Source organism: Scomber japonicus, chromosome 4 (genome assembly GCF_027409825.1).
Source record: "Scomber japonicus isolate fScoJap1 chromosome 4, fScoJap1.pri, whole genome shotgun sequence".
In the NCBI taxonomy this organism is placed as follows: Eukaryota; Metazoa; Chordata; class Actinopteri; order Scombriformes; family Scombridae; genus Scomber; species Scomber japonicus.
The window spans coordinates 10,199,928-10,212,776 of NC_070581.1; the positions used below are offsets into that span (position 1 = coordinate 10,199,928).

Genomic DNA, 12,849 nt, shown 5'->3' on the forward strand with positions numbered 1-12,849 from the left:
TTTGGTTCCAAACGACCAAAGTCTCCATGCTACATGTAGCTTACCTTAGCTAATAACTGCTTTACTTTAGATACTAGCTAACAGCAAAGAAGGGGAAAAAATGTAATTTTGAGAAAAGAACAAATAATTCTTCACACTTGAGAAGTGTAAGTAACAATTATGTTTTATTATCAAAATAATTTGCGAATTCCTTTCTCAATTTACCAATCATAAATGTCAAAAAATAGTGTAAAATGCTAGTTATAATCTCCCAGAGAAGAGAAACATTAACCAATTGATAAGGCAATTTAGCTAATATTTGCAGCTGTGCAGCTTGTGAGAAGTTGGAGGCCTTTTTTTGTATTTCTAATTTTTAACTGACCTAAATGCTGAGTTCATTTGTTAATGGTAAGGTAATTAGAACAAAGAAAATTTATTTGATGTTAGCTTGCTGGCTAACCTTTTTTCCAGCTATTTCGTGTGAGTTGATACATGTAGCCTCAAGTTGTCGAGACATGTAGGCTAACAGACTGATATTAGCTTAGCTAATGTACACTACACCTCCAACATTAGCAGCGTGATTGACAAATACATTTCTAATGTGCTCCTCCTGTCATTGTGGACAGGTTTCTGCAGTTGACTGCATCTCTTCATAACTGCTGGTACATTTCTATAGCAGCTGAATGGGATAACCTCAGGTACTCAGGTAGGACTCATGCAGAAAGAGTGAAGGAGTGTACATGTTTTATGGATACTTTTATGGTCATGGTCACTTTTTATGGTAGGACTGAATATATGACATTTTTACATTTAATATGCATTTCCCAATTTTTCTATTTTGTTTTTTAAGGCATGTCACAGCAGGAAATCATATCAATGATGTTTTAGAGTTGTGGAATTTTCCTCTTTAGTTAATTTGTATTAAGACTCCGCGATAGAGCATCTCTCCCTCCATTATAGTTTTAAACCAACGCTCTCTATTCACTCATGTTCTTGCCAAATTCTGCTGCTATGTTATCGGTGAGTTATTTTCCACCTCAAAATTAAGTGATATCCCTCCTGCGTCTTTTCATAGCTTTAGAGGGTGTAGTCAACACACCAAATGACGTAAATCCAGGTGGTTGCCATCTGAACGCATCATGCCCAGAAAACAAGGTCCGTACTTGATTCTCTGCATTTAGTGCGACCGCAGAGACAGAGGCAGCTTTTCTCCACCATCCATCACCTTATATAAAAGTATGAAATGCTGCACGGGACACATAAAATCTGTATTTAAGGGCCATTTCAGTGATTTTTACATGGTAGATGTCTCCTAAACTTCATTGCAGCCAAGTTTCCCCTTGCTACTTAGTAATTTTGTGATGATGACTCATTACTACCAAACAGTCTGAAAATGGGACTTCTATAAACCAAACCCTCAACAACACAATTTGCCTCAGTAGAGTTGGAAAGCAGAGGGAATCCTTTCAGTTAGAATAGCATCTAGACACTTTACTATTTTACTAGTTTTTAGTATAATGGCTGGCTTAAAAAACTAGTTTGTGTAACATGTCATCCAACCAGAGGGCGAAAGTGTTCCAAGGCTGTTCCAAAAGGCCTAAAGATAAAGGCACATGTTCTTCAAAAGCCTCCTCCAGAAGGCATTTGTAGCGCTGCAAAAGGGCGTGAACACAAAAAGTGACAAATAGTGTAATTTAAAAAAAAAGGCTTAAGACAAAGTTTAAACGTTGCCTAATTTCTGACTTTATGAACAGGGTGTCAGTGTTATGTTGCCAGTTTCATAAAGTTCGAAATTTAATTTTGGAAAGACACACAGCAACTCTATTTCATCCAACAGTTGTGCAAGCTCTCTATGATTACAAACAACTGCACGTCAGCGTGACAGTTATCCATCTGACACACACACACACAGCAGAGAGCATTCACCAGCAGTGTGTGACGGCAGCAGGAAGCATCACAATGTGGATGCCCAGTCACCTGACATTATTGTCTTAAACAAACAGCATTTTGTTTGGTATAATAACATGACTAACCCTGACCCTAACACACTACAACTTGTGTTATACTTAAGATAACAGTTTGTACATTTTTACGTCTTGGTGAAATTTGATATTTTTTGTCTCTTGATCTTGCATTTATCACCAGTGGGAATGAGAGGATACCGACCCTGGGAACACGATGTAGCCCCCCCATCATAGCAGCCCCCTCTGCTTCACTGGTGTAATTCTGTAAGGAAATCATGAATAGTGGGAGAGAGAGAGAGACCCTATTGAGTCAAACCTTTCTATACATCGTAACTTAACTCCATTCCTTCCTCTAACACCTTGACAAGGAGAATCCCTCCAAATAATGGGTTGTGTAGGGACACCATTGCTGCAGGCTGCATCCCTGTAATTGCTGAGCACTTCCTGGTGCAGGAGGCAGTTGAGATGACATGGGAATGGGCAAGTCTCCAAAGACGCACACACCTAATGGTGTCACCGCCCCGAGACAGACAGACAGGCAGGCAGGCAGGCAGGCAGGCAGGCACACACACATACTCTTTATATAATGATATGTTTTTATTGTCATGTAATTCATTTTCATATAGTTGAATATATATTTTACTTCTCTGATAAAACACATGAACCCGTTTATGTAAACCCTTACACATTTAACCCACTTCTTTAGAGGATTTTCCCCACCAAGTGATGTAGTGATGAAGTCTGTTTTCCTGTGTTGTTTTCATATTTCTTCATTAACATGAAGAAAAGAAAAGAGAAGGTAAAAGTGTCTCACATTGGCCTTCATTGATAGACAGATAAAACGAAAACACAAAATGCTTTAAATAACATTTTAATTATGAAATATGTAGTACAAAAAAGAGAATATATAGACAGCCACTCAAAATACACAAGCATATATTTATTTTCCTCTTATGATAATACACATACACACACACACACACATACATACACACACACAGCCTCTTGGCAGATGGTGAACCATGAGGTCGACAGGGCTGTAAAACAAGCCTGTTCTCTTTGTCCACCTACGCAGCTCTTTGCAGTGTGGTGGCTCTTTATCAAGGTGTGGCTGAAACCGGCTCGGCACAAATCTACACAGGAATATTGGAGGCCCGCTTTTAATTACTTGGCTGTAGGAGCTGGACTGATTAACCTGTGACTATTGCTTCCTGTGTCAGATATGTTACAGCACATAGTTTGTATTTTTTTGATCTGAGCCATGGAGGAATTGTTCACTTTGTCCCATTTTTATCTGAACGTGTTTATTGTTAACCTGTCATCCCATCAGGTGTGAGCCTTTTAGTGATGGCCAACGTCAAACCAGACAGTAGAAAACATTCCACTCCAGCATGAGCCTTATTCAGCTGTCAACATCCGTCACTTTTTTATCATAAAACATACCACATTCCTCACAGTCCTTTCTTTTGCTCTAAATATGTTCTAAATGAAGTACACTTGAATTATATTCCTGTTAGTTATATTCATGGTTATCCTGCTGTATGTGTAATTACAAGGTTGCATCGATGCTGTGTCTAAGAGGCACCCATCCCTGTCAATTATCAGGCTGTTGGGAGGAAGGGAGGAGATTATGCATAATTGCCAGCCGTGGCTGGGCCTGGGTGTTTCCTCCTGAGTCAAATCACTGAGACACAAGGTGATTAGTGGATTTGCCATGAGAGCAGACAAATGCTATGTTGCTTAACTGCATACCTGCCTCTGGATTTGGCACTAGACAATATGATTTATGGTAATCTCCACCATGAAAAATAATGAGTCGAAGAATAATTGAAGCAGATGAATGTTGATATAAAATGATAAAACAATGTTAAAACAATGTCTGGAGGTTTTAGCTTTAGTTTTGTGTTCACTAGAACTTTCAGCTAAGTAATTTTGTATCCAAACATTCTGACTATGGTTATATTAGATAATTGAAAACATATTGAACTTAGATGAATAACCGTTCAGGCATGGATGTTTAATGTGTAAAATTGAGTGATAGATACAGTATGGGGCAGCATTAGAAGCAGTTAACTAGTATATAATTAACGGTGGATACTCATATGCCTATTTATAAACAAGTCTCCTGGACAGATTTTACAATTGTTTATAATGGCACTTTTGTCATTTACAGATGCTTTTAGAAAATATTATTTTACCTTTTGTGTCAAGGTATAATACCCCTTGAAAACTGGCAAATCCATTTTGATTGACACCCTGCTCTCATGTTACCATAGGGTTCACACAACAGAGGCTTACAAGCAATTAATATTGAATGAAGCTAAACTTAGAGATGGGTTGGGTGTGGGATACATAATCTTGAGTAGTTTGTTTGTCTTGAGCTGCTGTTGTTGCAAGATTCTATCTACAAGAGGCAACCGTTGCTAAGGGTCCCATTACCAGAGTAACCGCTGATTGTTTATATTGGTCTAGTGGGTTTTCTGAGTTGCAGTGTGGCAGACTATGGCTAATTTCAGTGGGCTAAACTGCAGACAGGCCATGTGATTTCACCTCTGTCAAGTCCGTCCTTCTGTCGGTTCGCTGTGTGTCTGAGCCCTGCTGTTAGAGTGCAAGGTTGAACGCACATGGCGGAAGAAGAATAGGCTGAGTAGATTTTCATGGAGTCTGGCTGCCCATGTGTGACGCTGGAGTTACAGGTAAAACCCTATTTGCTTGTAAATGTAGCTACAATAAGCTTCACCATATTTATATAGGGTTTATATTCATATATTCTTATTACTTTACTATTTGAAATATACAAACTAATGCTAAAAGTCTGACATTTTTTACAGGTGCCAACAACCACTATAGACTGAAAATCTCATTAAACTAAGACAAAACTTTTGCCAGAGTTTTACTGCTCATGAGCCTTAAAATGTGAGGTTTGTCGTGATGGGGGTGCTGAGGGAAAGTTCACGAGGTTGTTACAGTTACAATGAGATAAATGAAGATGCAAATTTCCTGGTAATCTCCTTTTTCAGTTGTGAAATATCTCACATACATGGTTGACAGTTTACTCTGATGGTGCTATAAGAGGAAAGGGATTAGCATTCTGGAAAAATATCCACAGCACAGAGTGGGAATATAGCCATTAGTTGTTAAAAATATTGTGTCACTGGTCAAAGTGTTGGTCAAGTAGTGGTGCAAGACTAAAGGTCAAGAGGTCACCATCATCATTGGGAAACACCATGACCATGAATCCATCTATCCATCCAATAGTTGCTAATATTAAAATTGTATTTTCTTCCTTTTGTTCTTTTGCTCATTTGAGCAGACAGATGTGTATTACTTTTTTGGTAGAGGGGAAGATACAATGTGTCCAGATACTTTGAACTCACTATAATCAAAACTAATCTCATGTGACTGTACACAGACTGCGCACAAACAGTATTATTAATGATGGTAAATGGTACTTTTCTGTACCTGTTTACCAAACATTCACTGACTGACTCACAATAAAAAAACACCTTATTCCTGCTCTCTATTTCTGACTGCAGGGTCACCGCATACCAGAATAGGTCCACCTCTCTTCTCATGTTGGAGACTTTCTAACCGTCTCCAACAGTCAGCTGCAACACAAGGTCATGTCGTCTGAGCGCTGGGTGGAGCCTTGCAGTGAAGGTCAGGCAGAGGAGAAGCAACAAGGGGAGGAAGTGGAGCAGGAGGAGGAAGAGAAAGTGGAAGTTCCCTGCGGCGACAACCATCCTGCAGGAAGCCTGAGGCAGGAGGAGCGGCCTTCATCACTTGACCATGGTGGCATGCAGGAAGTGACATCAGAAGGTGGACTGGAGCAGGTCCAAAGAGAGGAAAAGCAGACGGAAGAGAGGAAGAGGTTTACTCACATGACTGTCAAACAGCAGGGCCGAGACAGAGGGGCAGGTGTGTGTCAAATAAGATGTCAGATGAGATGTGACTAAACTGAGGATGAAGACTTCCCACAAATGTTTGCATCCACATCACAAAGTATATGTCATAGAATCTACATGTTTATGAATGTATAAGTGACTATGTGCATCCTTGACTTCTGTTTGTTTGTGTAAAAGGATCAGGTGTGTGTCTGGCGGAGCCATACCTCCAGAGGTCCATCCCCAGGGGCTTGTGGAGGGAGCAGCAGGCAGAGGAGCCCCGGGGACCTGGGCCCTTCTACTATTTTGGAGGATCGAATGGGGCTGAAATGTAAGTAATATATGAAGTAAAACTGTTGAAGTTATCCTGATGCCTAAGGAGAATGAATGTCATCTTATGTCTTATGTGTAAGTTCTGTTTTGTTGTGTGATTAAAGCAGAAGTGTGATTGATTTCATCTGGGATTTTTTCTTTTAGAGTGTGCAATTACTGTGAGAGCAGAGGATGGAAGAGGATTTACAACAAGCACAGGGAGGATTTCAAACTCAAGTGGTGTGAGACCAAATCTTCAGCCAACTACTGCAACTTCAGAGAAGGTAGTGGGAGTGCACTGCCTTCAATAATGAATCACAGCACATAATCCTACTATATTTACTTCTCCATACAGTAAAAATTTACCACATTGATACCTAATCTGAAGAAATGTCAAAGAACCTGACAAAAAAATGTAAATCTTTAATGTCTCATGTTTAATTTCTGTTGTCATTTTGCTTTTAGAAAAGAGATTTATTATCTTTGGTTCACATAAAAAAATCATGAAATCGTCATGTTGCTTCCAGGTGAACAGCTGGTGTACCAGATTCCCAACAATAAGGTGCTGACCACAAAGATCGGCCTCCTCAGTAGTCTGCGGGAGTACGAGCGAGTCAGCAGCAAAGTCCACCACGGTCGAGTGTTGAGGTGAGGTGTAAGGCGGACATCTGTTTTCAGCTGCGTTTGTCTGTATTTCATCTCTTATCCAGACTATGTCCAATAGTCCAACAGTCTATTTCCTTTAGAGGCTTTACATTTGTGCCACAGATCTCCTAGCAACCGCTCTGGTGCCATCATTGAAGTTCAACATAGGCTCGGCTCTGCAAACACTGATTGGACAACATATCAGCTGGTGATCTTATTTATTAAACAAAGCTGAATTGCATCATTAGAAATCAGGCTTTTCCTCTGAATCACAAAGGCTTGGTATTGAGTATTTTGCGTGTCAATGATATAATTTGGTGGTTAATCATTAACAGTTAAAACCTGATTCATTTTACTGGCACATTAAATGTCTGGTGGAGATTAATAACAAAGCATTCGTTTTAGATTAAAGATGACCAAAGTTCAGCTGTGATATTTTGTTTTAGTGATTTGGCCTGCCTCTCATACACAAGCCACTCACAGTACAGTACAGTAAGAGTCGGCCTCAGTTATATGGCTTCTGCAACTGTTTCTACATTTACACACCAGAAACCAATGATTAAATCAGATACATCTGAGTTTGAAAAGCATAATTAAGACTGAAAATGGCAAAAATTCATTTTAGTCAATTTACCACAAATCCTGCATACTGTAGTTTTTAAAATGTTTTTAATGAATTGTTCATCAGTTCTGGGAAGCCACTGTCTTTCATCCTTTTGGAAGTTCAATTTTCAGAGATGGAAAACTTGCTTGAGTCAATACATCACATTGAAGATTATGTCTGGGACTTAAAATCAATCTGCAGCAACAAAACACACACATTTCATCTTTGAATAGCTACAACTGTTCAAACAGTAAAAGCAAACATGATGATCGCTGTAAAGGAATATCAAACTCAAACAAGTTCTCATATTGCAGTTGAAGACAATAATTGGAAAGCAAGGCTGTCTGAAAGGAAGGTTAAACATGTAAAACATTACAGCTTGCTTTGAAAAATAAAGCACTGCTATGGTCCTTTAAACGCCTCATAATTTTGTGGTTAAACATTAAGTGAAACTTTTTATTTAGTTTCGATTTGCAGTAAATGAAACATGTCTAAAGCCCGCCATAAAGGCAGTTTGAAACATTTGGACTTCAGCCTTGTGTTTTACTTTACAGGAGGCTGAAAATGGAAGAGTTCATTCCTACTACCTTCCGCATGGATGTGAAGGGAGAGCGGGAGGCTTTCTTTGCTCAGCAGGAAGGTATAATACATCCAAACATCTAACCTCCATTAACTTCTAACATTCAAGTGTCCTGATGAAACACCAACACAACACTGGTTCAACTGGATTTGTGTTTGGATAGTGGACTCCAGTTTAAAATGACACAGATCAAATTCGACCTCTCGTGCATCGAAACTGAATAGTTTGTGCTCTGCGGTGTTAAGACAACAGTTGCCTTAGTGATTGTTTAATCAAGAGGTTGAGGATGTTGGAAAATAATGCACTTCACCTCCCATAAGGCCCTGATAAAATCACCAGGGGAACATGCTGTTGCCATAGAGATGAGTCAGCAGAGGGCAGGGCTGAGACACAAACACAAGGAGAAACGGTCAACAGGGTGAAGATGTGGTGCTACTGCAGCACAGGACAGAATGAATGAAATACATTAAAGATTACAACCTTTTTCATTAACATTAAGAGATGAAATGATTCACTAGTGTCTGGATTGTTCGCAATAATACAGACACACTTATTATGGTGAACAGGTTATGGCAAACATGGTTATCACTAAGTAAACAGATGAAAGACACAGACAGCTGTTTTAGATCTCTGAGTGATGAATCTGTAGGAGAGTACAGAAAAAACAAGACAACAGAACCATGAACATAAAAACAGTCATCTCTATTCTGCACATAATAAACACTAGTTTATGATCATTAACTGGCACCATCACTGACAATGTTGAAAGAACTATTGAAATCTTCTTCAGATCTTAAGTATTTCTTTATAATATTAAATATCCGTGACTGAAGAAGCAACAATCAAAGTTTATTTTTTAGGTATTACTTGTTTATTATTTAATATTTTAAACTCCGCAACCAAGTCACTCCCCTTTATCAGGACTGTGTGGGTGTGGTTTAATCAAATATTCTTAAATCTCGATTGGTGCAGGGAAGTACATGACATCACTGTTTTCCAGCTGAGCCCTGCTCACTTTAATTTAGTCAGAGGAGCACAAGAGAGAACAAACAAACAAAAGCAGAAGTCTCTCATGTCAAATAACCACAATTGTTTCATCTTTGATTGGAAATGGTTTGTTCATGCAATTATTTTACTCAAAAACTTATTTCATTAAGAAAGGCATTTAAGCAATCATGTTAAAATATAGGATTACTGTTCATTTGAACTACTTTATACACTGTTAGGTAGTTTAAATGATTTCTTTTTTACACTCATCTTTAGAGTAATGGAGTAAAATAAGTACATTTCTTTCCATAATGTAGTGCACTACAAGTATAAAGCAGCAGAAAATGTGCCGTACTTGAGTAAATGTACTTAGTAACTTTCCACTACTGCATAATGCTTAGTTACACATTTGGCACAAGGTGAAGAATTGCGTAATAGGATTTTTAGGGAGGACCATGTTTAGATTTTTTAACATTCAAAAATAAAGTTTTGGAAAATAAATACAATACACTAAGAATTCATAGATCACAGAATGGAGTATAAAATAGTAACAAAAAACACATTGAAATACAACAGACAACACAACACAGCAATTTAAACCATGTAGAGCGGGACAACAAAGAAACAATATCTGTAGACTAGACTAGTTTATACACAACACCTGTGCATGCCATGTGTTTTACATTAGCAGGAGAGGAGTTTGTTAATGTAACCGTACAACTGTTGCTAGGTGTGAGCAACAACAAGAGTCATATGTGGATCTGTAAGCCCACGGGTCTGAACCAGGGCAGAGGGATCTTTTTGTTGAAGAGCCAGGAGGACGTAGCCGCCTTCAGACTGAAGCTGCAGAACACAGAAGACAGCCAGGCCAACAGGAAGACACGTCACCGCCGGCCTCAAGCTCGCATTGTCCAACAGTGGGTAAACATACACAACTACTGGGTCTTTAATTATAGTATCATGTCCCAGTTTGCAGTCTCCAAAAAGGAGGGAGGGAAATATCCTGCATCTATTTAAGACTCTGTATATTTTGAGAAGCACTAAAAAACTCAAAAAGACAGCAACATGATATATTAAATAAAGCTACATTAAATAAGAAGAATAACATACCTCATATGAGAAAATGGACATAGACGTAGCTGTTGAAGTTGTCGGCTATCTTGAAGGTAACTGACTTTTTCCTTCAGTTACATCCAGAGTCCGCTGCTCCTGAAGGGGAAAAAGTTTGACGTGCGCTCTTACCTTCTGATCGCCTGCACCGCACCTTACATGGTCTTCTTCCGCCACGGATATGTGCGACTGACCTGCGACCTCTACGACCCCAGCTCCAACAACCTCTCTGCCCACCTGACCAATCAGGTAGACCCCCATACTGTCCAGACTCAGGTCAACATTTTAACCAAGAGTCCCCCACGCAGGATTAGATCATCTATGGTGATGTCAGATTAAAACAGATTTAAGGAGTGAATTATGACAATGGTGCTTCTTAAAAGAGGCTTAACCTGTGGCCTTGATTTCTGGGCACTGATACAACAACAATAAATCCACAGACACACAATATACTGTAATAAATCAGTCAATGCTATTTAAACTGACGGGGCCTTTTTATTACTGTCTCATTATCAAAGAGACATACAAACATCTTTGAAGCTGCTAGATAGTAATTATCTAAATGGAAAACCTAAACAATGCCCATACACTGCTTGCTCTTGCTGACTCATCATGATGATGTCAGCTACTGGTACAGTGTAAGTCACTGAATAGAAAGAAGAAATGGGAACAAACGAGCAATGTGCTGGCATTCTTGGTACTGTATATTTTTAGGGAAATGCTGCTTCACAAATTTCGTGTTACTGAGAACTCACCAAAAGGCCACATGACAAGACAGGGATCATGCAGAGGTCTTTAGATGATGAATCTGTGAATTTTAGACCAAGAGATTTAACAGGCACTCTGTCATTCATTCACTAGCTTGACAATAAATTGCAGGTTAGTTTTGATTCTTTGGATTTTACTTTCATATACATGTTGACTGTATGACTTCTTTATAACAGCAAGAGTTTTAAACGTAAATTGAAAAGGACTCTAACATAAATCATAATACTGGATAATAGCAGTTTGCTATTAAGAGATATTTGCATCCCGCCCTTCTTTAAATCCAGACATGTGAGCTGTGGCATTAACTGTCTGTGTGCTCCTGCTGACTGCTTCATGTGTCTCTGGTCCCCCTGCTGTCCGTCTGCAGTACATGCAGAAGAAGAACCCTCTGTACAGCCAGCTGAAGGAGGACACTGTGTGGTCCATGGAGAGCTTCAACGCCTACGTCAACGACAGGTTTCAGGTTGCCAAGGGCCTGCCCAGGGACTGGGTGCTGGGCGTCTTCGCAGTGAGTGCTGCTGTGTGCGTCGTAGCTCTCGGGGACCAATTAACGTTATAATGATTGGCACTTGCTGCTAATTGAGTTTGTAGTTAAGTTTGGATGATCTCACTCCTATCTGAGGATACATCATCTTATTACTTTGATAGAATATCACATGTGCTGGAAATACAACCAACTACAATGTACCTGTTTAGTTTAACAGAAACTTACTTTTGTATCACAAGTAAAAGTTTATATATCAGTCGCTTTTTCATCTTTTCTATCTTAAAGATGGAAACAACAGATTGACCGATTGTTTGTCCCTCTCTGTGCATCAGAAGCGCATGCAGCAGATCATGACGCAGTGTTTCTTGGCAGTCAAATCCAAGTTAGATTGCCGACTGGGATTCTTCGACTTGATTGGCTGTGACTTTATGGTTGACGAGGATTTCAAGGTGTGTGAGGCCTTGCTGAATATATTAACAGTGGTGCGTTCATGCAGCTGTTTTTTGACTAAATGCATCCTCGTGTGCTCCCGAATAGGTGTGGCTGCTGGAGATGAACTGTAATCCAGCTCTTCATACAAACTGTGAGGTGCTGAAGGAGGCGGTACCCAGCATTGTTGTGGAGACACTGGGTGAGCTCACCAGCTGATCACTTTAATTAAATAAACACTCAGTAGATGTGTTTATGGTAAATTTAAGGCCATGCTCAAACAGAAAGGGTCTCACTTGATGTCACTGTTTGCATGGTACACTCACTGCAAATGTGTTAATGATGTGTGATACCACCCAACACATGACTTCTTTAATGTTCCTCTTTAGATTTAAGCATGGAGATCTTCAACAAATGTCGCCTCAGACAGAAAATCCTTCCCCTAGCCAATCAGAGGGAGTTTATGCTGCTGTACAACGGAGTCTCTCCTCTTGATTCAGTGCTGGCCTACAGCAGAAGCAACACAAGCAGTGAATTCAACCAGAAAATCACCAAAAAGACTCAACCCAGGAGGTGTGAGTCAGGCATGGAGGGTAAAACTCTGCCCTCAGAGTCCCCTGATAATCCTGTGAATGTCTCAGCCAGCGGTGAAGGAAGTGGGAGTTCAAAGTCTGGCAACCGTCTCCCCGCCTCCACCTCCACCTCCACCTCCACCTTACCTCTCCATCAAAGCTCTCTGTCAGCACCAGGACCTTCAGATATATGCATCAAAAACAGCACACAGAAAGTTAGGAATAAGAACCCTCCCCCTCCTCGGGTTGAACTCAAGCTAAGCAAATGTTCTTTGCATGATAACTTGAAGGAAGCAGATGACTTGAGACACTCAAAGGCTCACATGAAGGTCATCACTTTGTCATCATCACTAGCACTGACTGAAGGGATACCCATCTCTGTCTCCGGCTCTCCAGAGGCAACGGCACCATTCCCTCCTCACGAAGGACCTCCTGTGTGTGTGGACGGACATGGGGGAGGAGGGGCACCTGGTGAAGAAGAGCTCAGTCTGTGAGAGGAAAGAGGAACAGTGATATAAAAAGCTCTGT

The 12,849-nt window shown here is 40.0% G+C and overlaps 1 protein-coding gene across 1 annotated transcript; it reads left to right on the forward strand.

Annotated features, from left to right (window-relative positions):
• Positions 1–5,566: 5,566 nt before the first annotated feature.
• ttll10 (tubulin tyrosine ligase-like family, member 10) lies at positions 5,567–12,815 on the forward strand. The gene is made up of 11 exons (XM_053317362.1): positions 5,567–5,861; positions 6,026–6,158; positions 6,305–6,423; positions 6,667–6,787; positions 7,943–8,028; positions 9,686–9,872; positions 10,143–10,314; positions 11,201–11,341; positions 11,653–11,769; positions 11,858–11,951; positions 12,139–12,815. Exons 1-11 carry the CDS (start codon positions 5,567–5,569, stop codon positions 12,813–12,815), a joined length of 2,142 nt encoding a protein of 713 aa, XP_053173337.1.
• Positions 12,816–12,849: the final 34 nt, after the last annotated feature.

Coding starts and splice junctions, on each gene's coding strand:
- ttll10 (XM_053317362.1), top strand. CDS start 5,567: ATGTCGTCTGAGCGCTGGGTGGAGCCTTGCAGTGAAGGTCAGGCAGAG. Junction 6,159..6,304: donor GGATCGAATGGGGCTGAAAT/GTAAGTAATATA, acceptor TTTTTCTTTTAG/AGTGTGCAATTACTGTGAGA. Junction 6,788..7,942: donor CACCACGGTCGAGTGTTGAG/GTGAGGTGTAAG, acceptor TTTACTTTACAG/GAGGCTGAAAATGGAAGAGT.